General features: G+C 41.1%; 1 protein-coding gene across 2 annotated transcripts in view; it reads right to left on the bottom strand.

Annotated features, from left to right (window-relative positions):
• Positions 1 to 27142, bottom strand: part of LOC109037579 (integral membrane protein 2B) — a 41955-nt gene that overhangs the window by 2943 nt on the left and 11870 nt on the right. The window contains exons 1-6 of one of the 2 annotated variants that reach the window (XM_019052317.2): positions 17405 to 17592; positions 3640 to 3816; positions 2817 to 2900; positions 1854 to 2024; positions 1375 to 1489; positions 676 to 828 (exon numbers count right to left, since the gene is read on the bottom strand). In XM_019052317.2, coding sequence (XP_018907862.2) covers positions 676 to 828; positions 1375 to 1489; positions 1854 to 2024; positions 2817 to 2900; positions 3640 to 3816; positions 17405 to 17452 — 748 coding nt within the window. In that variant the 5' untranslated portion in view covers positions 17453 to 17592. Of the gene's footprint in view, positions 1 to 675; positions 829 to 1374; positions 1490 to 1853; positions 2025 to 2816; positions 2901 to 3639; positions 3817 to 17404; positions 17593 to 27142 lie in introns of those variants that run through there. The other variant, XM_019052316.2, reaches the window with a different exon arrangement.

The following is a 27142-nucleotide window of genomic DNA, read 5'->3' as shown; positions in this document are numbered from 1 at the left end:
CAATTTTCGAATACACTGAGCATTACACTGCAAAAACTTCTACAATGTTGATTAAAACTTCATTGGAAAAGTCGTACTGAACAGCTAAAAGGTTGTCAACTTTATTTCTAATATTGCTGTGTCCTTAAAGAGAAAGATTACTGAAAAATTGCAGAGTTTTTCTTTCAAACGGCCAAAAAATCACTGCCACAAACAATTTTTGACCAAATGAGATCAACAAATTTGGTTAAAAGCTCCTAAACCAAATTCTAGCATCTTGAATGGTTCTTCAGAACAGGATGACTTTCAGTATTTTTAAGAAAGCCTTGGTAGAGGTTGAAATTCTGGTTATTAAAAAAAACACATTGAATTTTTGAAAAAATTAAAATCTTGAGCGTTTTCAACAAAACTCAGTTTCAAAGTGGGCTAATCAAATCAAAGTAAGCTAACACAATTTTCAACAGTAACACATTCAAACATTTCAACAAGTTAAAACTTTTGAGGACTGTAAGACTCCGGGTGATTTCTAAAATTTTAATTTGATCCTCACAATCACAGAAGTTTGGCTTCTCTCCTTTACTCCCTGAAGCATAAATTCGATGAGATACAACCTGATCTGATTTTATCGACTAGATATTTCATTTGGATAATCAAACTTAAAACCTAAATAAATTGTAAGAATTAGTAGAAACATACCTCCTTGGACAATTTTCTCAAGATTGTAGGTGTTGAATTCTATGCACTCATTGGATAGGAGCTCGCTCTTGGCAGCGACTTCTGAAGCACTCAAGGCAGGGGTTACTACTCTCCAGTTTTCGCGGATCTCCTCTGGTTCCAAGGTGTAATCTCCTGTAATAAGACGATTGATTAATAGCTAAAATCGATGATGAAAGATAAAGCAGGGAAACCTAAATTGTTTACAAAAAGGTGATTAATTTGTACAGTTTGATGACTGGTTGGAACCTTCTTGTGAAATGTTTGACATTTAAAGCTGACGTCAGAAGACTTTTTGGTTCTAAATTACAAAAAAAGGAAAATTGGAAGTCGATTTTTGCATTCCTTTTGTCCATCTTCAAAGCCATGTGATAAAAATTTGCCCATATTTTCTCTCAACTCTGAAAATGACAGGCTTTTTCTCACTCTCATTTTTTTGTCTGTCATTGGCTGATTCAGCTGTTACGCAGCTTCCTCCACGATCATTTGGAGTATTTATAAAGGTACAGCAATATTTTTATAACTTTAATAAAAGTCTAGCAAGAGCTGCCACTTGCAGCTTTGTTTATTCTCCACTTTATGTCTTCAAATCTCAAAGATTAGCTTGTGTTGACTTTCTGTTCATGTGACATTCCAAGACTGATTTTCAGTGATATCTTGCTGTAGATTTAGAATTCTCACCGGTGATCATGTGCTTGATGGCGTCCATGAGATCTTTGGGCTGCATGATGACAGATCTGTTGAGAGGCATGATGTAGCAGGTTTGTTGGATGAAATCAACGATTCCGGTCATATTCTGAAAGAAAGAGGAAAATTTTTTTCTCAGAACTAGGAAATAAAAAGTTGGAATACTGACCAAATTTTCCATCCAATGCAAATACATGGAGGAGACCATCTAATGCAATTTTAACTTCGAGGCATCAAACTCCTTTCCCCGTGTAAGAACACTGATTTGGTAGGTTAGTAAAAACAGGAAACTTCGAAATTAAAGAAAAAAAACTACACCTTACATTGAGCCAACCCTTTCTTGAAAAACAACGACAATTAACTAAATCCACGATCACTAAACCATTACCAATTTTAAATCTAATCTATGTTTGGCCGAAAAAGTCTTTGAAGCTAATGCTGAAAACAAGCATTTTCGATTCTTGGTTACTTACAGCATTGAAATCGTGGATGAAGCGAGTGTTAGGTCCGCCGCTGAAGCTTGGAACTGTGATCTTTTCGTAATTTCCATCTGCAACATCAAGATCGAAATCTTCTTGTACGTGATCACCTGCAGGTGGTTTTCCCCAAGTCCATGATTTCAATCCATCCAAAAAGCCACGGTCCTAAAAACAAACAAAATTTGAAAAATTAACAATCTTGAAAATAAAAATTGAGGATAAAAGAGAGGTGAGTTTTTTCGAAAATGTTCATGTTGGAGGAGGATATATTATTTGCTCTTCATCCTACTTTGATGTTTTTATTGGATAATTTTTTCTCTGTGAAAAGATTTACCTTAGCAAAATGAAGATACAAAAAGTGTAGATGGAAACTTTCAGTAATTTAATAAAATTGATGAAGGACTCATAATTTTTTTCTGAATATTTTTTCCTTTCCCAACAGCAGAAAAGGATAAGCAGGATAAATTATTGGTATTTGATACAGTTTTAGATCAATTGGCAATTTTAGAAATATGATACTTCTTGAAAGGCCAAATCCCAATTCCTTTCCTTCATACAAACATAAAATAAACTATCTCACATATTCAAGCGGATCGCAAAATCTGAGAATGATTCAGAATATTGATGGCTAAAGTAGGAAACTGCGGTTCTCTGATTGGAGCGTTGCAAATTGCAGTTCATATTGAACCTTTTTCGAAAAAAACCAAAGATCATTTTTTTAAAAAAAAATTTTCTTCTCTTGTCAAACAATTTTCGCTAAAAATTTCAGGGTGCCATTTTTGTTCGTTTTTTCTTTCAATAAAATAAGACATAGTCCTTGATTTTAAAATGATACATTTTCGTTTTTTCTTTCGATAAAATAAGACATAGTCCGTGATTTTGAAATGATACATTAGACTATTGCATTTTTTTACTTTGCCTTTGATATACTGCACAATTGATATGAAGGCTACATACCTTGTAGTAGGATTCAAGTTGTTGCAGAGTCTCGTCAGAGGAGCCTTCACGAGGGAGGTAAAGAGTGCGCTGGTAACGGTTCATCTAAAATGAGAGAAAATTAGAGGGTGATAACTGATCAGCCACAAAATGTCAATGCTATGTAGGCCTATCTCCACCACTACTTTGCAATAAGTTGATGCAGGAAACTTTGCGGATGAATCGACAATTAAAATATTACTAAAATTAATTGTCACAACCAAGAAGACTTTCAGTAACTCTCCTAATGAAAGACGTATCTTACCATTTCCATTTTTTTTTACTTCATCCTTCTCCATAATTCAAAGATCAAATTTGTTTGCATGACTCATCGAAACAATTATCAGCACAAAAATGCTTGGAACGGACAATATCTAACAGTGTATAAAAAGATAGTTATCAAAAATCAATTGAGTTTACATTTAAGGATGAGACATGGATGCGGCAATAAATGGCTTTACCAGTTGCTAAGAACAAGAGAATTTAGACAAACATTTTGAGAATAATCGAGTCATTCTTACTCTTAATATGCTTTAAAAAAGGAGACCTTAAGAAGTGAAAGAATTCGCTAGTGATACCTATCGCTAAGCAAATGCGAAACTTCAAATAATGCGAATTATACAGCAAAGAGATTGAGGCTGCCAGGCAATTTTCATGCGTTATATCTGGGAATGCGGAAAAGTGAAGTTGAAAACCTCTTGCTGTGAGCCATGAATAAATAGATAAAATTTTCTCTAAGATTCGATTTTTTAGAAAATCACTGAAAATAATAAATGTTAAAAATTCCCAACTTAGCATGGCATACCTGGGTGTACTGACGGTATACAAGGATTCCACTGAAAATTCCAATACTTGTGACCAGAAGGGCGGTGAGGAGGAGGAACAAAGTGTTCAAGGCTCGGGATCTTTGAGCTTTGAGAAGGAACAAGTCAGCTGGCTGGGAGTCAGCTCCCATGTTAGCCTCAACATCTTTACCAGAAGGCTGTAAACACACAAAACAAAATCATCATAAGATTGGAGAATAAATTATAGTTGCATACATTTTGAAGAGCAAAAACAATAGGAACCAAATAAACACTACTACTTAATTGCCTTGCGTCAGATTTGCCAATGCACCAAAGTTTGTATTAAAAAAAATGTTTATTCTGATTTTAAGATCAGACGCATATGCCTGAGGGCAGGCAAAAAATATAGGAAAAAGATCATTGTTTGAATGTTGTATTAAATTTGGTATACATAAGCGATTTTAGGGCCTGGTGAGACAGTATATTTTTTACATATTCAGGGGCGCCCCCTAACTCCCCTACCACAAATTTCCTCCCTTAAATTCGTTGAAGAGCTCCACGCTTGGAGGGAAAAATCAACTTTTCTATATTTTTCTGATTTTTTGAGGCTGACAATGAGCCAACACGAAACTTTAATCGTACTGAAGATTTAATTGGAAAGTGGAGATAGACGGAATTCCCGGTTTATAAGATCAATTCCCTGAAATTTTTTTCATTTCCCCAGTCATTTTTCATTTTCTAATACATATCGGTTCCTGTTTCTAATTTTATCAGGTCCTCGAGGGTCCTGTTTTGAACAAAATCACTGATTTTGGTCCAAAGCACCTGCAACTGCAAGCATTCTGATTCAAGTAAGAACATTAGCGCGGCTAGCTGCGGATGGCTGCGCCGAAATGTAATGAAAAAAAAGAAAGAGAGAGAGAGAGAAAAAAAACACCGAGCGTCAAACAATAGACCACCGGGTCGGCGAACGTAATGGATTTGCTACTACGAGCGATTGTTGAGTACTCGTGGAGCTACGATCAAACCATTGTTCGGCACTCAAGTGAGTGTTGGCACCGACCTTCCTCGACCAGAGAAAGGGTACTTACAAAAGTGTGGTAGCAAAAACATAATTTCATGAATTCTTGCTTTTTTTCAGTATCTGATAAGGCCTGGATACACGCTCAAATCTCCGTCAATTTCCGATCAAAATGATGACAAAAATGGCGGTCAAATTTTTACAGGCCGCAAAAATTTGATGGTAGATAGTGCGCACCGGTCACCATTTGATCGGAAATCGATGGAGATTTGAGCGTGTATCCAGGCCTATATACCCTGCACTGGGAAAAACAATAATTCCAGTGATCCCCAGGATGCTGGCTAGACAGCCTGGCCGCGATGAAGTTTACATCCTGAGAATGCAAAGTTAACAGCACGGAGATGCAAATGTTGCATCAATGGATCACCAGACGCATTTTTCACTAAACAACATCCTTTCCGGTTCAATCAAATTTTATGAAACGATATGAATGGAAGGTTTAAAAAATATAACCAATCGCGATCCACAATATTTTTGTTGCCTATGCGACAAAATTGAAGGCGAACTTCAAAGAGGCGATACCTGTAAAAAAGTATACGCATGGCCATTTGGTTCTATCAAATATAGAACGAGGTTATAGTGTGTTTATTTCGAATAGGCAGGTATATTGCCTAAGCAGTAGAACTGAAAGCGAACTTCAGATAAACGATACCTACCCAGAGCCGGATCAAGACGGTGGCCACATGGGCCGCAGCCCATGGTGGCAAATTTTGCATTTTTTTCAAAAGTAGGTATAAAAAGAAAATCGGACTCTGAAAAACAATTAGAAACGAGAGAAGAGGAAAAAATCTCTCATTTCCTGAGAGTTAAAGTATAGTAATTTCTAAATTGTTCGTCTTTCGGTGATACAAGAGACAGCACCTTTCATTAGTGTAGTTGAGAGAGAAACCGAACACGCGAAGTGGCTAGGAGCGGCGCGGCGCAGAGAAAAATGATGACGAGGACTCGGGATGAAAAGGAGAAGCCCTCGGCGCGCCGGTCAGCATGAGACACATATTAGCGCCTACAAGACTCCATGAATACTTCACGCATTGCGTCAAACGTAGTGCAGTGCAGTCAGCAGCGCGCGGTCGGCCTGAAATGCATAGCGCCTACAAGACTGCATGAATACTTCACGCACTGCGTCAAAAACGTAGTGCAGTCAGCAGCGGTCGGCGTGAAACGCATAGCGCCTACAAGACTGTAGGAATATTTCGCGCAATGCGCCAAACACAGTGCAGTCGGTGCGGTGGCAGAAATTAAAATTAATAAATCACGATCATGTTCATTCTTTCATCATGTTTTTGTTGATGTCTCATAAATGAAAGGCTTTGTCCACACAGAGATAGGTTTACGGAACTTAACTTTCGCGCGAAGTTCCGTGAGCTTCTACTATTTTTGACAGGACTTCCAGAAAAAAATGTGCCCAACACGAGTAAACAAGTCTTATGCACCCCTCCTACTCGTGCACGTTCACTTGATGGTTTGTATCGATGTCTCAAAACGAATGAGGAGGGGGCGGCAAAATACAGGCGGCCCCCGGGTGGCAACTTGGCAAGTAGGTAAATCCGGCCCTGTTTATCCATCAAGTTTACCCTCTAAGCGAGACCGTGATGACTTTTGCCTCCTCACGATTGTCCACAGGGAAATGTGGAATCCCCGAAAGTAAAAGCTTCCACCTTTCGGCGAGAGGCCAGCGGAGTTTCTTGTCTCTGCTACCGGGTTGTTCGCACTGCGGAAGGTGGTAGATTCGGCCGTTGACGGTGGTGGCCGACGCAGTGCTGTGGCGTCCACTACCGTTCTGGGGAAAAACACCGTATGAACATTCGAGACTTGCCAAATTTCCTCCAATGAATCGTTTATTTTTGATGAGAGTTACGAATATTTTCTCTTGAAATTCTCAGATAATATAGATTTAGTAACGAAGAAAATTCTGTGAAAAATTTAACGGAAACTATTTTTAAGGTTCCCTGAGAATTTGTGATTAATCCAAGGAAATTTGGCGAGGGCTGAAGGCTGATACGAATAACGCCGTACGAACCTTCAGGCGTTGCCAAATTTCCTTTGATAAAACACGAATTTCCTGGTAAACTTATGAATATTATCCTTCCAATTTCTCAGATAATTTTGTTCGCAATTTCACTGAGAGCTCCTAAAAATTACTCGGAAAAATATTCATAAATCTCCTGAAAAATCCAAATTTTATCGGAGGAAATTCGGCACCTCTCAAATGATCATACGGCGTTTTTCCTCAGCACGGCAGCACGGTACGGGAGTGTAGAGGCGGAGCGTGACGGTAGATTAGCGCTGTTTTCTGCTCCCTTTCCTTTTTTCGTTCGGCGGGCCGCGCGGCGCGGCGCGGGAGTGGAGCAAGACGGAGCGGGGCCGGGAGCGGTGGAAACTCGGCGACGACGATTGCGATTGTACCCGCGAGAGGCAGCGCCGACCGCGCCAAGAGGCCGAGACTCAGAAAACGAGGAAGAGAAAGTGGCTATCGCCGATCGCCCCGGCCGAGCAGGCCTCTAGCCTGGCTCTGGCCGCGGCTCCTGGCTCAAGCGTCGTCTGGGAAATTCATCGGCCGTTTTTCCGGCTCCGATTCGGCCACCAGAAGGCTCCGCTCCAGAGACAAGAGACCCTCCACTGGCTTCTTGAGGTCTCGATACACGATCAAATTCCGAACCTGCGGGCCGATTATTGAAATTGATAGACAAAGCTATAGACAAAGACGAAAACAGAGTTATGGAGGGATCCTACTGTTGGAGGCGGATGGTTGCAATCGACAAAGGACGTAGGTAATAGACTAACTAACGGCAACCGACGAGAGACCTGACAATTAGTCAATCATTTTCCCCCTTAGTCGATGGGAACCACACATTTCAACCAATAGGATCGGTCCATTCTCCCTAAGTCTTCTTTGTCTATTGCTTTGTCTATCAATTTCAATGATCAGCCCGCAATTTCGATCGAAGTAAACCAGTTGATGACTGATGGTCACCATGCAACAGTCCTCTTTGATCAAAATTGGACGGGCCGTCAAATTTTGATCAAAATGGAGAACCATCATTCATCATTTCTTGCCACGCGAAACATTTCTGCAGGTTTTCATTTGAAAATTAGACGAAGTAACGATTTTCAGACTGATGACTCCCGACACTTTGATGGTAATTGGTTCGGGAATTTGATCATGTATCGAGGCCTTTGGCGACAGGTGAAAGCTTTTACTTTCGGGGACTCAACAATTTCTTGGCAATTATAAGGGCGCAACAGTCACCACTCTTATTTCGGCTGTTGACCTACCTACATGGTGGATGATGAGCTTCGGGTGACGTCATGAGCCAAACAAGTTCTCCAAATTTCGGCTTGTTTGCTAAACGAAACTGCCAACGCGTTCTTAAACATCTATCATCTAGGTAGGTCAACAATAGAATGCTGAAGTCCCAAAGTAAAAGCTTCAACCATTGCCAAGAAACTAGTGGAGGGTCTCTTGTCTCTGCTCCGGCTGGCGCGGGGTCTCCTTGTAGTCTCCTTGACTACGTGTAGGTACTGTAGGTACGGTACGTGGAGATGGATTTCTCGGTCACGGCGTGGCGTCAATGATCCCCTCCCAGGGCCGGATTTGGGGGGTGGCCACATGAGCCGCGGCCATGCGGCAAATTTAGGGGGCGGCAAAATGAGAGCAATGATGACGAGGACTTGAGATGGAAAGGAGAAGCCCTCGGCGCGCCGGTCAGCATGGAGCACATATTAGCGCCTACAAGACTCCATGAATACTTCACGCATTGCATTAAACGTAGTGCGGTCAGCAGCGGTCGGCCTGAAACGCATAGCGCCTACAGACTCCATGAATACTTCACGCATTGCGTCAAAAACAGCGCGGTCGGCGTGAAACGCATAGCGCCTACAAGACTGCAGGGATACTTCACACATTGCGCCAAACACAGTGCGCTTGACGCGGTGGCGGAAATTAAAATCATAAAACCACATTCATGTTTATTCTTTCATAATTTTTTTCGTTCGTTTCTTATGAATGAGAGGCCTTGTCCACACAGAGATAGGATTACGGAACTTAACTTTCGCGCCGAGTTCCGTGAACTTTTGCTAGTGGTGACAGGGCTTTCACAAAAACTGTTCCCAACACGAGTAAACGCGTCTTGTGCACCCCTTCCCCGGCCTCCGGCATGTTTACTTGATGGTTTGTATCGATGTTTCAAAACGAATGAGAAGGGGCGGCAAAATACAGGCGGCAAGTAGGTAAATCCGGCCCTGTCCCCTCCATATCGGCCTCAACTTTGAGAGCTTTTCTTCGAGCTTGAGAATTCATTTAAGGAAACAACAGTGGCACCATCGTGTTTCTTGCGACATTGTACACAGCACAAAGTACTTAAATCGCAAATCCCAGGCGCAAGCAATAGCTTTTAGTATTGCTGTCACTGCAGCTCTCTGTTTAGTGAATCATTTCAGGCTTTAGAGTGTAACTTACTTCAAAAGTTGGAAATCGAAAAAATCCTTATCACGTCTAGAACTACGTCGTTATTTGGCTAGTTCGCTTTGGTCCTAGGCTAAGAGCGTCAAAAATATCGAAACAAACCAGAGGAGTTGAGCGCTCTTTAGATTTTACAATTAGTTTCAAAAGCAAAATTTTAAAGACAGGGATTCGAAATTCTGATCTACTAAGTTCAGGACACGAAATTGCCGAAAATCAAAATGGTCTAAACCGGCTTGCAGCTTATTCTGCAGGACGCTCCTTTAGAAAGTTCTCCATCAACATCGAACTTAACAAAATTCACCTTACCAATAATATTGGCTGCTCCGTTGACTATTTGAACTAACAAAAAGACCCTTTGTCCTCGTGGAACGTAACACTGCCATGCTAAGGAAGAATGCCGTATGTACATTCGAGAGTTGCCAAATTTCCCAGATAAAAAATGCCCTTTAAAGGAAAGTTGAGCATAGTTTTCTTTAAAATTTTGAGATATTTTAGATTTAAGTGTGTAAAAAAATGTTCTTAAAAATTTGAAGAAAAATATCCAACAGTTTTCTTGAAAATTCGTATTTTATCGGAGGAAATTTTGCAACGCCTATTGGCTCATACGGCGTTCTTCCTTACGGCAGAACACGTGTGTGTGGTTATATGACATTCGGATACTGCTGGTGGGTAATAAGCGGCTGTCCCTTGCTGTGGCGAGCGCTGCGATAAAACAACTGCACGCTTTGTCATGACCTCAACTCGATGCATTTCCCGAGAGGACCGGCTGTTCCGGCTCTTCCTGACGCCCCAATTTCTTTAATTTTTCTCCTCGCGCAGTCTTTCCAATAGCAGCCAACCACCGCAACTCAAATCGGGTTGCCACCGAATCTATAAAATGAAATTCCCTGAATTTAACCTGATTTCTCTGACACATTTTGGCGAAATTCCCTGACCAATGAGGATATTTCAGATGGTTCAAATGACACAATTAGAAATAGTTTTCAGGCAAAATTTGTTAATCCAAGTCTCAAACCCATTTTAGAAAGCAAATAAAGGCGACTTGACAATTTTTACCTGACCTTTTCCCTGACAATTACAGATTTCCCCTAACATTTCACGTTTCTGCGCGCAGACTTTTGAAACCCTATTGACGCTACCCCCCCCCCTCAAAAAAAAAATAAAACGTTCCACTTCTGTCAAATTTCCCTGATTCACAGTCTTTTCTCGGATTCATTCAGTAACTTTCCATCACGCTCTACAATGGAAAAAAGAAGCCGTAAATAGATATGAATACTCTCCCTTTTTCCGCATCATTTCGTGAGGTACTTCCGAATTTCGAGCCGTAACAATCCTGGTATTTGAGTTTCCTGCTTGTGGGCCGATCCCTCGCTTCCCGGACGTGAGAGCGTATCTGTATTTCTACGTGAGCCCCGAAAGCATGTTGACACGTGGACAAGAGGGTTCACGCAGGGATGAAGATACGCCCTTGGGTCCTCGGAGCGACGGCGTGAGTGGGCGACGTATTCGATGACAATATACATTAACTCAAGTCCTTTCCGATCCGACGGGGGTTCTTGTTATGAGAAGTGAGGAGGCGGTTCGAAGTCGCAGAAATATACGCAGAAAACTGCCATGCTGAGGAAGAACGCCGTATGAACATTCGAGAGTCGCCAAATTTCCTTCGATAAAATGTTTATTTATGAGGAAAATTATGAATATTTGGACCGAGTTCATCAGAAAGGAACCAAACCACATTTTCGAAAAAATTAGTTAAGAATGTTTATGAGTTTCTCTACTTGTATATTTTCTTCTGCCAAAAACTTGAAGTCGAAAAACAAATAATATTAGTTTGTGGAAAGAGAAGTTAAAGTTCACTTTCTACTTTGAGTTTTATGGAGGAATAAAACTTCAAGTCTCTTTTCCTCAGTTTCAACTTGATGTGGGTTGGTTCCTTTCTGATAAACTCGGTCCATTTTTCCTTGAAATTTTCAGGAACTTTAGATCAAAACACAAAGAATATTCCCTGAAAAATTGGAAGAAAAATATTCGTATAAGTTTACCAGGGAATTCGTGTTTTATCGAGGGAAATTTGGCGACGCCTGAAGGTTCATACGGCGTTTTTCCTTGGCTGAAAAGTAGCCGCGACCTTCGCATTCGGTGGTCGGCTTTGAGGTTTTATCTACGCGACGCTTTTCGCGGTAAAGTAAATAATCAACTTGACTTGGAGGCAATCGAATCTGAAACTTCCGTTAAGTACGAGCTTTTGTGAAAAGGAAAAGCTATTGGACTCGATACTCGCGTTCGCAGTTCGCTTGGGGTGCGGAAAGTTTTTCCGAGCCAAATGTAGTCGCGATTTCAGCCTTTGCAGAGGTGGAAATCACGAAAATTCATGACGCATTTTTTGTTTACATCCGCGGAACGTGAAAATTACGCGTCCAGTGCAATGTTAAAATGCAGCGCTTTTTTTTCGTTTTTATTCATCGTATATGTCTCATTTGACGCTGAAGAAAAACCCCTTTTCATCGAACAATTTTCTCATCAGCTCGCGTTTTTTTTTAAGTCACGCGCGAGTATTTTCTGAAACCTTGCATTTTACCACAAGGAAATGAATAACCCATTTTCGGCCTCGACAAGAGAAAGAAAAAAGAAATCAATAAAACTTATGAGAGCTATTGAAAATCGAGAGCTGTAGGCCCGCGGTTAAGCGGTTTTGGGAAAAAGAAAAAATTCTCGGCACGGAAGTCTTATTTTGACCCAGAGAATTATGTCTCATGCAATATTTTCACTTACATCCAAATCACCCTGTATTCACTTTGCTTTTCGATGAAAATGAACGGAAAATATCCGAATCCAACGAAAAATGTCTCTCTATTAGACAAGTTGCCACAGAATTTATAAATTAAAATTTCCTGGCATCATCCTGATTTCCAAGACATATTTTGATAGGATTCCCTTACATCGGCGCTCCTCTGACGTTAGGGCGTACCTCAATTTCTACGTGAGCCCGTTTTACGTATAGATCCATGCCTGCTAGGGCTCATGAGATCATCGAGATACGCCCTTACGTCAGAGAAGCGACGACATTTGAGGATATCCGCGGTGGTTGAAAAAACATGATTTGGGACGGGTTTCAAACAATATTTGTAGTTCGAAACGGCAAAGTCATTTAATTTAACAGGGATCAAACCATTTTCCCAGAAATTTCCCGGGTTACCCTAAGTCATTCTTAAAATTACCAGAAATTTCCCAGTTTTTCCCGATCATAGCTCAGCTCTAATAAGAGCCCCATTCTGACCCAAAGAATCGTCTCACAGAATAATTTCACATAATTTTGAATCATCCTGTATTCTTGTTACTTCTCGATGACGATGAGCGGAAAATATTCAAATCCGACACAAATTCCAAAGGCTTTACTAGAATTAATCTTGTTGCGAAGGGGAAAGGTGAATAGGGTAGGGGGAGGAAATTACCGAGAGAAATTGAGGGATTACAGTCTCTTTCTTTACTCGTGTGGTGTTCGACATCGGACATTGGTCAGCGGCAGTACGGTGTAGGATCGGTGCGAACTGGAACTAACCTCTTTTCTCGTGCAAATGTAGGATGTGGGCTGGCGTTGTCATTCGCCGTGTCATTAGTGTCACACGTAACTTGTCAGAAATATGCATCTTCATTAGGCCCATCTCTACACCGGCGTCAGACCGCCGTTGCTGGTGCGATATGGTGGCGTGGCAAGCTTTGCGATGAATCGATTGATCGGCCGTTAAAACCTATGGGAAAGGATCGACAAACAGGGTGTTCGCATCGAACACCTTAATAATCGATTCTTTACCACATCTTCAAATGGGGAAAAATCGATAGCTATCATTCACGCCTCGCCGCTGGTGCGATAGTCGAGGAAATTCATTGATTTAAATGCACCCAGGGTGTCTACTAAAACAGGGTGGCCAAAAATCAGTACTTTTTTAGTGCATTCCCAAGAAATTCAGTACCTCCTCAACAGAGGAATTCAGTACTTATTAAGTACTTCCATTTGACGAAATTTTAAAAATTTCAAAAATTTGGATTTCTCGCTTAAATTGAAACAAAAATGAGTGATATTCCGGACCTTCTAGAGGAATTTTCGCACTTTTTCATTACTTCCGAACCGCCCAAATCAGTACTATTTTCGGACTTTCCGGAAATTCCGGACTTGTTGACACCATGGTACCGCACCTCTATCATACGAGTGCATCATAATCTTCGGTGCTTCAACACTGCCGTGTTGTCCGAAACAGCTGTTTCGTCTGAAGTGTCCGTAAATTTTTGCGCAACAACATACTGTTTTCTCACAATTCCAGGGTTTATTTACAAGTAGTGAACAAGAATTTTGTTGTGTCAGAGGAATCAATTGGTTCGTTTAAACTAGATTCGTCGAATTCTGAAGGAAACCCGATCTTCGAAAGGGCGGTACCGTTCTCTTTGGTGACGCGGCGGCGGAGCAGATCGCGAGGAAGCGCAGTTATTCCACAAATCTATAAGTATAGCAAAACTGTCCAACTGATGATCCGGCATTCTCCCGTTGAGATATTGCTTTTATTGCAAGAGGTGATAACTGGATGATAGTTGTTTGTTTCTGTTTTTTTCAATATCATTTCTAAGCGTGCGCGATTAGAAATTTCACGCTCGCTAGAGATAAGGATTACGACTGTGATACGACTGCAAATCGGCGGTGTTTATCGTAACACGCACGTTCCATGGCGCGACCTTGACTCGTGGGAGATGTAACAACGATTTTTCGGATCCGTCCACGGATGTAGTTTTTTGCAATTGATCCATTCTGTGGCGATATTCATCTGTTAGACGGCTTGATCGATCGGAATACATGTTGAGGCCGGTGCATGGGGATTCCCGGAAGTTAGGAACACTTTTCAAATCCATTAGAAATTTCTACAATGAATGAAGGTAGCTGTGTCAGCTAATCGCAAGACGCATGGTGATACAGGCGAATAAAACTCAACATTTTGAATCAGCTATATGCAAGGATCACCATTTTATAGATAACTGACAGTTCAACGAAGTCTAGGATGGTTAGTGAGATGGTCAGAAAGTGATCCACCTGAGCCCATATTCACACTATGAGAGTTCTCTACCTTGACGTCAACTGCTTTGCCGAACAAATTGTTCAAAAACTAAAAAAATAAGGGTAGTTAGGGGTTGAAAGTAGAGCTCTAAGAATAGAGTTTTCGATTCCTCACTGAGGGTGCTCGATCCTGCCGGCAAACGTAAGCCGAAGGTTTTGAAGCTATTGGCAAATCGGGACTTTAGGTAGGACAAATCGTACATATCACCGGGAAATCGTACATTTCCCATGAGATAAAACGTGTTCGGCTGTAAAGAAAATCGGAAAAATGCAGTGGAGAATAAACGCGGGATCGCGGAAAACGGTCAGCATTTTTGAACTTTCTGCACCCACACCAATCACAATTCCCCAGGATCCACAATACCGGAATTAAAAAAATTATTAGTGCAAAATTAAGATTGTAACTGACTGTAAACCTGGAAAGGGATTTTCTCGACATGAACATTGTGAAACGTACGATTCCTTCGCTGCCGTGCTAAGGAAAGACGACGTATGAACATTAGAAAGTTGCCAAAATTATTTCGATAAAGCGTTCATTTCTGAAGCAAGTCATGGAAATTTATCCTTAAAATTTTCAGGAACTTTAGGTAAAAACGCAAGTAAAATTACCTGAAAAGGCAGAAAAATATTCACAAGTTCATCAGGAAATGCGTGTTTTATCAAAATAAATCTGGCAACACCTGAAGGTTCATACGGCGTTTTTTTCTTAATACGGCAGTTTGGTATTGTGAGTAAACGACGGTGACATTCTGAGAAAAAAAAATCGGAAAGAAATTCGACCTCCCTGGAATTTTTAATTCAATGCGAAGCAATTTTTCAACGTTCGAAAGTCTTTTTTTTTTTGTCTTTTTCTGGATGTCTGGGTGCGATTTTACTTATTGTTAGCTAGCCGAGCACAGTGGATCTTTGCACTTGACGTTGAGAAAACCGAAGTGCAGCTCGCGACGCGACGACGCGACGCACAGTCGAACCAGCTATCCGAAGAAGTCGGACAAGAAATTTTTTGCTAAAATTTCAGATTTCGATGTTTATTTCGCCACAATTTCAATTTCAAAGAGTGTTCCTGACAGGTAAATTCACAAAAAAACCAATGGAACAACTTTTAAACTTGATTATAACTTCATTTTCGACAAAATAAGCGTTCCAAATTTTGTCCAAGCTATTGCATTGACTCGTTCTCCGTGTGCGACGGCGACGCGACGCGGCAAAGCGCAGGCTGCACACTTTGATCTCCAGGCTGGGGCTTATCGTCCAGGCTCCACTATCAAGGAACTCTGTCTCGACCCAATTCTAGAGTCCCTTTATACTGAGAGTCAAGACAATTTGAATCCATTTCTGATTGGTTCCCGTATTTTAGGCCTCCACAGTGTCACAAACGGGAATAAAGATTACATTTTCACCAATTGCAAAGATTATAATCTGGAATGGACCAGGGAATTACGGGTTCGGCAAGGAACAAACGGAATGAGAGGAGGAACGGAGAAAGGCATTTGAGAACGGGCCGATCAAAGATTACGAAAAACGTTCAATTTCTGTAATCTTTATTCCCGTTTGTGACATCCATGAGCCGAATTGTCTTGACTCTCAGCATAAAGGGACTCTACCCAATTCCAGCCCGTGTTCAAACCGATGAGATGTGTCAAAAGCTCCGTCACCAGTCAACGGAAAGTGCTATGCTCCGTTCTTACGCGGCGCGGGTCGCCCTTGTCCAATTAGGAGAAGGTTTAACGGATGATCTCGAATTCTGCCACTGCCGCACCGGTGGTGGATGCGGACGATGGCTATGGGAATGAACATACTGCATCGGATTCCGATAATTCACAAACAAGTGAAAAAAGAGAGGAAAAGGGTATTGGCACGGAGAAAAAAGAGGTAGGGGATGTTGGGTGATGTGGGCATTTCCAATATGAGATCGAACTCATGGATAGAAACGAACTGATAAAATAAGTTCCATCATACGAATCAACCGTTAGGTCCTATGAATCGCCCTATCGCCTACCGGTAATCCAGGATTACCCGAAAGGTCTTAAAAAATATATGAGGATTGCGCAAAATAGGCACAAGGATTGCGCGAATAGAAACCTTACCATCTGCTACAGAAAAGCGTGAAATTAAAATGGAATTAATTTAAGGTAGAAGTTTGGCAAAACAGGAAACAGTCGGAGAATAAACGCATTTTTATGTTAACGCTTGTTTAGGTTAGTTTTTTGACAAGTCATCGATATCTTACCTTCTGATGATAAATGAGGTGAAAATACTGAATGATGGTCGTGGGTTTAGAGAACTTTCTTCACTTTTCTCAAAAAAATATTTAATTGGGAGAAAGGAGGCAACGTTGGAATGCTCATACAGCGTCGAAACCCAACGTAAGCCTTTGAAGCTCTATTATTCGATGCCGCGATTTTTTCTAACGCGAGTTCGAATAATCGTGCCCAACACAGTGCGGCCAGCGTTAAACGTATGTTAGCGCCTGCAAGACTTGAGGAATACTTCACGCATTGCGCCAAACAGTGTGGTCGGCGTAAAGCCCACAATAGCGCCTACAAGACTGCATGAATACTTCTCGCATTGCGCCAAACGCAGTACAGTCGGTATCAAAAAAATTCGCCCAATCCTAAGCATCTCCATAAGGTAAAACAGGGGGCATTCGCGCAATCCTATCGTAGCCTAGCTTACCGCCTACGAACCGAATAGTTCGAATCACCGAGCGTTCGGAACGGTCTAATTTCGTCATTCCAGTGAAATCTGGAAAACCCGATCACCAAAACACGAATCTACATGCGAGAGCCACAATTTTGACGCCTTAAAAACACTCAATTCGAACACGCAAACACAGAAAACCAAAAAAATCCTCTTTTTAGCACCTCGATCTTGCGCTGTCGTTCCAGCACTGAAAAAAACTCCGGCCGTGGAAGCCATACTTACGGGTTATGTAGACATACCGTCCGCGTTCCAGGCTCGGAGGCCGGGAGTCCCGGGCGTAGCACCGGGAGCAATCGAAGCTACGGCTCCAACACCCGGAACTTTCAGCCTCTGAGCCCGGAATGGACGATATGCCTATAAGGCCCGTAACTTTATTATAATGTGGAGGGAAAACATCGATATCGATGAACTTGAGATGGTCGTTAGGTCACTTACCGGAAGTTTTGTCGGGGATCCGCACATTTTTTTAGAAAGATACAACATTTTCAGAGTCGAAAAAACGGAAACCCGGTCTCGATTAAGGTCGGCAGAAGAGAAAATCGCGGTCGGAGAGGGAGGTTGGCTAGGGGCGCGATCCCCCGAGATCGTGGATGCGGGATGGATTTTGGAAATGTCTAAGAAGTCACACGCACCATGTCTCCGGGCCGACAGAGCTTCGATCACATACAATCCGATTTCAGGCCTAGCTGAAAATCCATCCAGAGCCGTTGCGCAGGTCTCTTTCCCGACGGGAAAAATCATCGGGATCTGAAATTTCACCTTCCCCCTCGCATACCCCATACTGCTGTGTTAAGGAAAAACGCCGTAAGAACCATCAGGCGTTGCCAAATTTCTTTCTACAAATCACGAATTTTCATAAAAATCTTTGGATATTTTTTCTCCAATGTTTCACAGGATTTTGTTCGTAGCTTGATGTAAAACTTCTAAAAATTTCAAGAAAAAATATTCATAACTTTCCTCAAAAATAAGCATTTTATCGAGGGAAATTTGGCAACTCTCGAATGTTCATACGGCGTTCTTCCATAGCACGGCAGCGGCAGCATACCCTAATGGAGCCTCTGAAAGATATTTGCACACACGCAAATCGAACGGCTTTTAGCTTTTAGCTGACGTCACGTCGTTACTTTTCTATACCCATCAGCGAGACGTTTTTAAAAAAAAAATGTGCAAAAAATCGAAAAAGCTTTTGAGTTTTGACCTTGACGACTGGGAAAATTGTATTCAGGACGCAACTCGTGACTTGAGCACAATGAAAATCAACCATGGCGCGTGCGGCGGGCTAAAAATATGATTTTAATGACTTTGAAAGTCTACGCTAATAACACTTTCTAAACGCGTAAAAGGTAATCAGCCGTCCCGACGCGAAAAAGCCCGTATGATAATTCGAGAAGTACAAAATTCAGTCTAATAAAATACGAATTTTTCGATAAAAAGGCATTATTTTTCCAAATTTTTGGAAAAAGTTTAGGGACAAAAATTTTTGATTTACTCTTACCTATCTGATGATTTCAAAGGATAAAATCAATAACTTTGATCAAAGTACCTAAGTAAGTGTTTTAACCGGAGAAATTTGGCAACATAGGACACAAAAAAGCCGTATGATAATTCGAACAGTGCAAAATCCAGATAAAATACGAATTTTCCGATAAGAGGGCATTATTTCTTCAACATTTTTTAAAAAGTTTAGGGAGAATAATTTCCGATTAACTTTGATCTATCTAATGCATTTTGCTCATAAGACGTTTAAGGCGTTATCACGGATAATGCTTAGGGAGAACGTCGTATGAGCATGCAGGCGTTGCGTAGTTCCTTTGGTAAAGAAGAATTTTCAGGAAAACATGAGGCTATTGTTCTTTAAATTTTTCAGAGTATTTCATTTACAATACAACCCAAAGCATTTGAAAAATTAAAGGAGAAAAATTTTATACTTTCTTCAAAAACAAATATTAGGTCGAGATTTGGCCCCTGAATGTTCACACGCTGTGTTTCCTAACACGGCAGTAATGTCTCTTGGTCTGGAACTGTGGACCCTCCAATCAGGAAAGCAGGTCTCCAGTAGTCAAATTTCAAGCAAGCTTGGGAAAAAAATTATTGCAAAACCCATCCCACTGCAGATTTTTAAGTGTGTTCTGAAAAATATCTCCTGATGGAAATGGTCTCGTGGAGCTCCGTAAAAGAAACTCGATGATAGAAACATGATTTCGTTTCAGACGCTTTCAGCTCAGTCTAGAGATACTCCCCTTCGACCGTTTATCCCCATACTGCCGTGCTTGGGCAAAACGCTGTACGTGCGTTCGAACATTGCCAAATCTTGGCCGATATAATACGTATTCTCACAAAAGTTATGCATACTCATCCTCCAAATTTTTAGATACTACTTATAGATTTAATTGCGACTGCAATCATTTGAAAAATTAAGAAAAACGTTCATAGGTCATAGGTTTCCCAGTAAATTCGTGTTTCATGGCAGAATATTCGGCGACATCTGAGGGATCGTACGGCGTTATATGGTTTTCGCTCTGGCAGGCACACACGCACAATCTCTGGCGATACCGAAGGAGAGCTTTTAATGCGATAAGATACCATGATGAAGTTTCATGGATAGCTCCCTGTACTCCAGTGCCTACGACGAAATGACTAACCTCTGCCCATTATGAGTAAGCCCTTTCGACAGGAAGCGCCCAAAGAAAATAGCCCCACAGAGAAGTTTTACCTTTCTGGCAGCTTTCCAGCCTCCCCCCCTCCCCCTCGAACTCAGCTGGAAATTGACCAGTTCCTTTTCTACAAACAACAGATTAATTTGGTAAAATTATTATTGACTCTCGAAAATAACTTGTAACACGAGCGCGTAGAGAAATAATTGCAGAATCGTGGTTTAGTTATCTAGAAAAGCAGATAAGTTACCAGGAATGCCACGATCGTTTGTCTTTTGTCGCGCGCGTAAAACTTTTTGTGAAGAGCTATTCTAAAAGAAAATTTTGCGATCGTGATTCACGATTTTGCGCGCGCGATTTTTGACGGAATCGTGATTCCGCAATGTGTATACTCGTGAGGAATGTGAAGACTTTAAAACAAGGAAAATTTCGAATTTTTACGCACGAGAAAGAAATTCTGGCTTGAGTATACCATCTCATCTTCTAAAAAGCAAATGGAGGTGGATTATCAATTTTTCCCTGACTTTTCCCGGTATTCCCTGACAGTGGCAACCCTGTCTATGGTATCGAGGCAGTGTTCGAATTTCACATTTGAGTCACAGGAGCCATGTGGCCAATCAAGCTCGATTTTTAGGGACCATTTTCAGGGGCCAAATTGACTTTTTGCCTATTTATAACGGCGCATTTAGTGAAAAAGTAGAATCCGGTGCCGTGCGTTGAAATTTCAAAAAATAACTGAACAGAAAAATTAGGATTCTTTCATGAGGGGGTGGGAAAATTTTTAGGGCCACGTTGGCGCAGAGCCTTCATTTTTTATGCGCCATGACGGATTTGCCAGGCGCATTTGGCGCGTTGGCGCCTGTGAGTTTCGAACACTGACCGAAAGTGACACATTTTGAATCCGCCCACAATCTAGTTTGAAACTGGTAGAATTATCTGGCTTCCAATCGAACCCCCAAATCGCCTACTTCACCTCGAAATCGTCGTGGAAAAGATTTTGGCGTGGATTTTTTTGTTTGTTTTTTTTTTTTTTTCACTTTCGTCTAGACATCAACGTGAGTGGTATCAGGTGCTAAGCAGAATTTTCTGGAAATCCATTAGAAAACGTCGTTTGAACTTTGTTTTCGTGCGCACTGCGCTGGATGCACGTCGCTGGCTCCGACTTATCGGTAGGATAGAATTTTCCGTGACAGTTTGAGGTCGCAATTTTTTATTTCTATTTGCCTTTCGAAAAATTTCTCTGTCCTGCACGCGAGATCGTGAGACAAGCCAACCGTCAAATCCTCGGATTCCCATTTCGCATTTTGCGGCGAACCAACAGCCAACACGCACTCCGCACCACGTCAAGACTGAAGAGTTCCCGACCATTGTTGCCGTATCATTGGCGTAGCTAGCGAATTGGCAACATTGTTTTTTCTTCATTTCAACCGGTGGAAATGTATCGATTCCTGGAGGGGCCAGGTCAAGAGTCGATTATTTGGCACAGGTTTAAATGGAGGAAATCCGGTGTTGCCAAATTGCTGGATCCGCCTGCGTGAGCCGTATTGGTTAGGGACTTTCACGGCTTTCATGAAAGCTATTCAAAATCAAAGTCAAGGACTTTTCAAAAATTAATTATCTATGATATGGATCAAGAGGTTTTAAGGACTTTTGAAAGAATTTCGAAACAAATTTTAAGGACTTTCAAAGACGTACAAACAAAATCTTATTCTCTCTCCGGGGTTTTTTGGAGATATTTCGCTGAAATACGATGAGAAGAGATCAACAAAGGTGTGTTCACAAGGTAAGGGCGGGATTTTCAATTTTTGGGAAATTATTTCAAAGTTTTTTCATTTTCCGGCTTGGCTTTGTTACGTGACGCTGGGTTTTAACCCCCCCCCCCCCCGTCACTCGTGTAACGCACCGTAACGCTGGCTCAAAAACCCCCTAAGTACGTTACGTAATACTTGAACGGCCCCTTGTCAAAATTGGATATTAGATGGACAGGGTGTGCGGCTGATTGTGAGATCATGTTTCGCCGTTATCTCTTTTTCGCTGGCCGCCTGATAAATGTTTCGACTTAACGTAGTCGTCCAGAAAAAAAATTGCAGTTCTTATCTCTGATGGCCCCATCGCATGACGCGATGCACTATGCTCTTTCGGCAAACGCAACGGATCATAAAACGTTACTCGAGCCGTCGCACAGAGGAGCGGGTCAATCGGAGAGGTCGAACATGATTTAAAAACTTTAGAAGCGAATTTTTTCATCAATATGAAAAGTTGATGTTTAGAAAGTAGTTTCATTGGTTTTTCCGTAAAATTTACTGTAAGAAGCACTCCTTGAAATTAAAATTGTGACGAGATAAACGTGTAATTTTTGGATTTTTGTCGAAAATTTCATGTCCGACTTCTTCCAGAGACTCGTTTCACTGTGCGTCGACGGGTTTCTCTACTGCCGTGTTAAGGGAAAACGCCGCATGAACATTCGAGAGTTGCCAAATTTCCTTCGATAAAATGTTTATTTTTGAGGCAAGTTATGAATATTTTTCCTTGAAATTTTCAGGAACTTTCGGTGAAATTGCGAACAAAATTATCTGAAAAATTGGAAGAAAAATATTCACGAATTTTCCCGTAAATTCGTGATTTACTAAAAGAAATTTGGCGACGCCTGAAAGTTCACACAGCGTATTTCCTCAGCATGGCAGTACTGGTGCGGCTGGAACGTGTGGTGCCTAAGTACGCAATTTGCAGCGGGTAGACTCATGATTTCGGCTAATTTCCGTTGTGACGCGGTTATTGCGGCATCCCACCTCCCCCCCCCCCCCCCCCTACTCACCAGCGCGGCTGCTTTTCGCGGTATGACGGTTGAAGCCACGGTTCCACAGATAGCGCACGACGCGAAAGTGGTCGCGCAAAGTTAAGGGCAATCTACACCGGAAGTAAACAAACAACTAGATGTCCGACAGATTTTGCTGAAACACTGGTTTCATTTAAATTTATGGTCATAAAAAGCGGACTCTTAACGTTAAAAGGCACATTTCAGCTGTTTTCCCCCAAAGATACCTATTTTGCAAGCTTTACAATGAAACTGTAAGTCCGCGAGAGCAAAATATCGTATTCGATTAGTCAAATCAAAATAATAGACAAAGCGATAGAAAAAGAAGATGAAGGGAAAATGAAATGATCCCATTGGTTGGAACGGTGTTATGGACTAAGGGAGGAAAATGATGGACTAACAAAAGTTCCTCTCGTCGGTTGTCGTTAGTTAGTCTACTACTACCTCATGACTACCAATAACTATTACCACCTTTGTCTCTATCAACCACCGCTCCCACCGAAAGGATTGCTCTATTTTCTATTTGCCTATCGATTTCAGTTATTAGCCTACTGCTGTTGCCACTTAGGACGACGACGTCGTTAAAGTCTGTTGTAACTGCGGGCCGATTATTGAAATTTATAGACAGAGCTATAGACAATTAAGACATAAGGAGTACAGAGCGATCCTATTGGTTGAAACGGGTGGTTCTAAGAGACTAAAGGGGTAAATGATAGACTATAACTATCGGGTCTCTCGTGGGTTGCCGTTAGTTATAGTCTATTACCTACATCCTTTGTCCATTGAAACCACCCGCTTCCACTAATAGGATCCCTCCATATCCTCTTTGTCTTCTTTGTATATTACTTTGTCTATTTTCAATGATCAGCCCGCTGATAGGTTTCAGAGTACTAACCCGGGTCGCGCGAGGTCTGTGGAACCGAAGCTTGAGAAGCTGCCTGCTCGAATGTTTGCGGACCGTTTTTCACGTGAACCGGAATTTCGACAGTAGGTGAAAACTGCTTGCTCCGACTCATGGTCAATAATACAATTTTTGACTGTAATAGAGTTCTTGGGCCCAGATCCAAACAACATCTATTGGGAGTTGAGTTGATGAGATAGGAGGTTCTCTGAGGCCTCTCGAAGACATGAGGGAATCTGGAAGCCCTATCATGGTCATTTTGGAAATGAGGTATCTTTAGGACACGAGTTTAAGCTATTGGCAGATGTCTACGTTAATAGTGACAATGGTCTTCGAAAATGTGTGAAATTCCCCTCATCATCGCGTATTTTTATTTAAACTATCTATCAAACAATTTTCAGAAAATTTTGCTCTTCTTGGACAGAGAGGGAGGGCGGTGGAGAATAAAGCTTTCTCCCCATTTTAAGGGGCGTAGATGGGGGTATTTATGCCAAAAGGAACTATGAGGAAATTAATTTATTGAAGAGGGACTACACTGTCGTGCTAAGGAAAAACGCCGTATGAACCTTCATGCGTTGCCAAATTTCCTTGGGTAAAACACGAATTTCCCGCTAAACTTATGAATATTTTTATTCTAATTTTTCAGATAACTTTTCTCGCAAATTCAACTACAGTTCCTGAAAATTTCAAGGAAAAATATTCATAGATTTCCTAAATAGAACATTTCATCGAAGGAAATTTGGCAACTCTCGAATGTTCATACGACGTTTTTCCTTAGCACGGCGGTACATGCATTAGATTTGCGTGCTTCACAGTCCTTTTTGGAATAATTCATTTTTTGCACAGTTCTTTTTGGCGTGCGCACAATTCATAGATGACCCCCAATGTATTCATCCCAACTTCGAATAGAATATTATCTGTATATGGAGGCTGACTTTCGGATAAAGCGAGGATGATCCTCAATTTTGGCCTGCCTTAACTTTTGGCCTTTTCTCCTGCGTTGAAAGTTAACTCCTGTGAAAACCTACGGTGGCATACCAGCAAGTTTCTAAAGAACTTTTTGCGAAGAGCATCAGACAGATGATTAGGGCAAAAACTTGCGAACTTTATCAAGTTCGATCATTAATGTTCCTCATTGTCTCGTCAAGTGGCTGCACGTGCTGTTGTTTGCAAGAGACAATTTCCAAAATGGTAATGAAATATTTCGAATGGCTTATTGTCAACCTATGTATTTTCCTTATAGAACAAATCGTTTTGCTTAGCTTCATCTATTGTATCTTCATTTTAACAACATGTTTATGTATGGTTGAAGAGGGCAGAGGAGTAATATAGAAGTAGCGACTGCACGATTTTAGCAATGCCAAATATGCTTTCAGTTTGGATGTTGGAAATTTGGTCGGTTGACGTATTCGTAAGGGCTAAGCTTTGCTGTGTTATTGAAGCGAATAATCTTCAATCTTTTAACTCGAAGGAAAACAGCGCTTTCAGCTCTTATGATATCGTTGAAAAGGAAAAAGTTGATGAGACCGAGAAAGGAAAATGACACACGCCAATATCAAGTTTGTTTACAAGGTCGGTCCCATCAACTTGTTCGAATGATTATCGTGAGCTTCCTGGTATAAATAGATGGAGATCATCCCTTATCCCTCAATAAGCGGCGAATCAGAGATGCAGCTAAAACTCCGTCATCGTTATTCGGAGAGGAAGGAGAAGTTCTTGACCGGCCATATACCAACAACGTTATCAGAGGAAAAAGGATTTGCAACAATGCTGCCTGATTTTACATTAAAAAACGCCCCACACCGGTCCTTGGACATAGCTGAAGAAAAGAAATTCAAAACCTGAATAACCGTAATCAGGTGTCCCTTACGTTGTCCGACTCATTTTATGAGTGCCATATGAGTCTAGAAATAGCAATTCTTGTGATGTAAATAAAAAGACACTCTTTAAAAAAAAAAAAAAAAAAAAAAAAAAAAAAAATCCCGATGAAAAGTGAATAAAATGAAAGCATTTTGGGTCTACAGAGTGTCTACTAAAACTGGCTGGCAAACATAAAGTACTTTTACAGAACTTTTTCAACACCTTTCCAAAAAATTCAGTACCTCATAAGCAGAAAAATTCAGTGCTTTTTCGGTACCTTCAAGTTGATGGTTGACTTAAGTTCCAGTAATTTAGTTATATTTCTTGTCACTTATTTATTTGTAATTCTTCTATAAAAATTATCCACCTGTATGCTAAATACAACCATAGCTTGAGCACACTTAAACTATGCGATCAAAACTGCAATAGCGGCGAAGGAAAACCGAAAAGGCCAGCGTGGAGGCTTCTTCGATATTCATCTTCCGTCGAATTGCTAAGGCGCAAGGATACAACTATTCGTACTCTCCGGAATGCGTGAGGTATCGCGCCACAATTGAAGGCGTTTTCAAAACTACCAGATTTCCATATCGGGATCCTCGGTGTAGCGTAAAATTCAGGGCATGAGATAAATAGAATGACTGATCTTACGAGCTAGTGCAACAGTTGTGCGCAAATCTCCTTCTTTTAATTTTTTGTTTATAGCTTTCGTTCCAACTGATAGCGAGCGTGTAATTTGCTCGGATGTAGTTCCGTTCTGTGTAAGCTTTTTATACATACTTTTTACTGTACTTTCTTGTATTTTATCATTGACTTGAATTCATCTTATTTAGTTATATTTCTTACAGCTCCTTTATTTTTAACTCTTCTATGAAAACTATCTATTTTGCTAAATACAATCATAGCTTGAGCATACTTAAACTATGCGGTCAAAACTGCAATAGCGGGAAAGAAAACCGACAAGGCCAACGTGGAGGCTACTTCAAAAGATTACGAGCCTTAAAAATAACCAGAAGGATAGACAGTTGGAAGATCAGTGAAACGTTTCACTGATAAGTAAATGTTTCAGAAATTCCCCGACTTTTCCCACAAATTCCCTGACTTTGCCTGGTCGTCGCGAATTCCCTGACTTTCCTTGATTTTCCAGCTGTTAGGGATACCCGCGCTTTTTCGAAGCATCCCTCTCGAATCTTTCCGCCTCTAATCGATTTCTGACTCGTACGCCGAGTTCCAAGGAAATCGTTTCAAAAACCTTTCCTTCATTCTTTTTTTCTCTATTTTATTCCCCTCCTTTTATTTACAAGATCCGAGTGTATATGCGTCGGAACGGCATCCTTGTGCTTTGACGAGCTAGAGAGCAGCGGGACGAGCCTACAAGGAAAACCTTGAAAAGACGGACAATTTTACCCAACCGTGGAAAGGCGAGAAGTTTCGCTATCAAAATCTGTTTCCAATTTGTCCAAACTTCACCATGTAGAAAGATGACACAGCTGTTTCAGATCGGCAGAGCTTGAACTTTGTCCTAACAATAAGTAGGTCTCGTGAAACAGCATATTACACGCCGAAAGTCAGGGGAAAGTCAGCAAATTTTTTCACCGAAGTCCATGGAAAGCCGGGAGATTTTAAAATGCGGAGAAACTTGCAACCCTGAAAAATGCCACCAAATTGCCTCCGATAAAACTTTGAGCAAAGTTAAAAGAGTGTTTTCCCCCCAAATTTTCAAACACATTAGATAACATTTCAATAGGACAAAATTCGAATTTTTCTTCTAAAATAAAATACGTATTTCATTACTGGCATCAGAATGTTGCAAAGTTACTTCCGATTCGAATTTTTTTGAGGAAAATTCAGCGTTTCTTCCCTCAGCATTCTGAGACACGCTACATTTCAGGGATAATGTTCTGCGAAAAATTCGAAGGAAAAATGTCTCAACATTTTCAGACATC

This window comes from Bemisia tabaci, chromosome 4 (assembly GCF_918797505.1).
Source record: "Bemisia tabaci chromosome 4, PGI_BMITA_v3".
Classification (NCBI taxonomy): Eukaryota; Metazoa; Arthropoda; class Insecta; order Hemiptera; family Aleyrodidae; genus Bemisia; species Bemisia tabaci.
The sequence above is the reverse complement of the archived record's forward strand: the minus strand, read 5'-3'. Positions and strand labels throughout refer to the sequence as shown.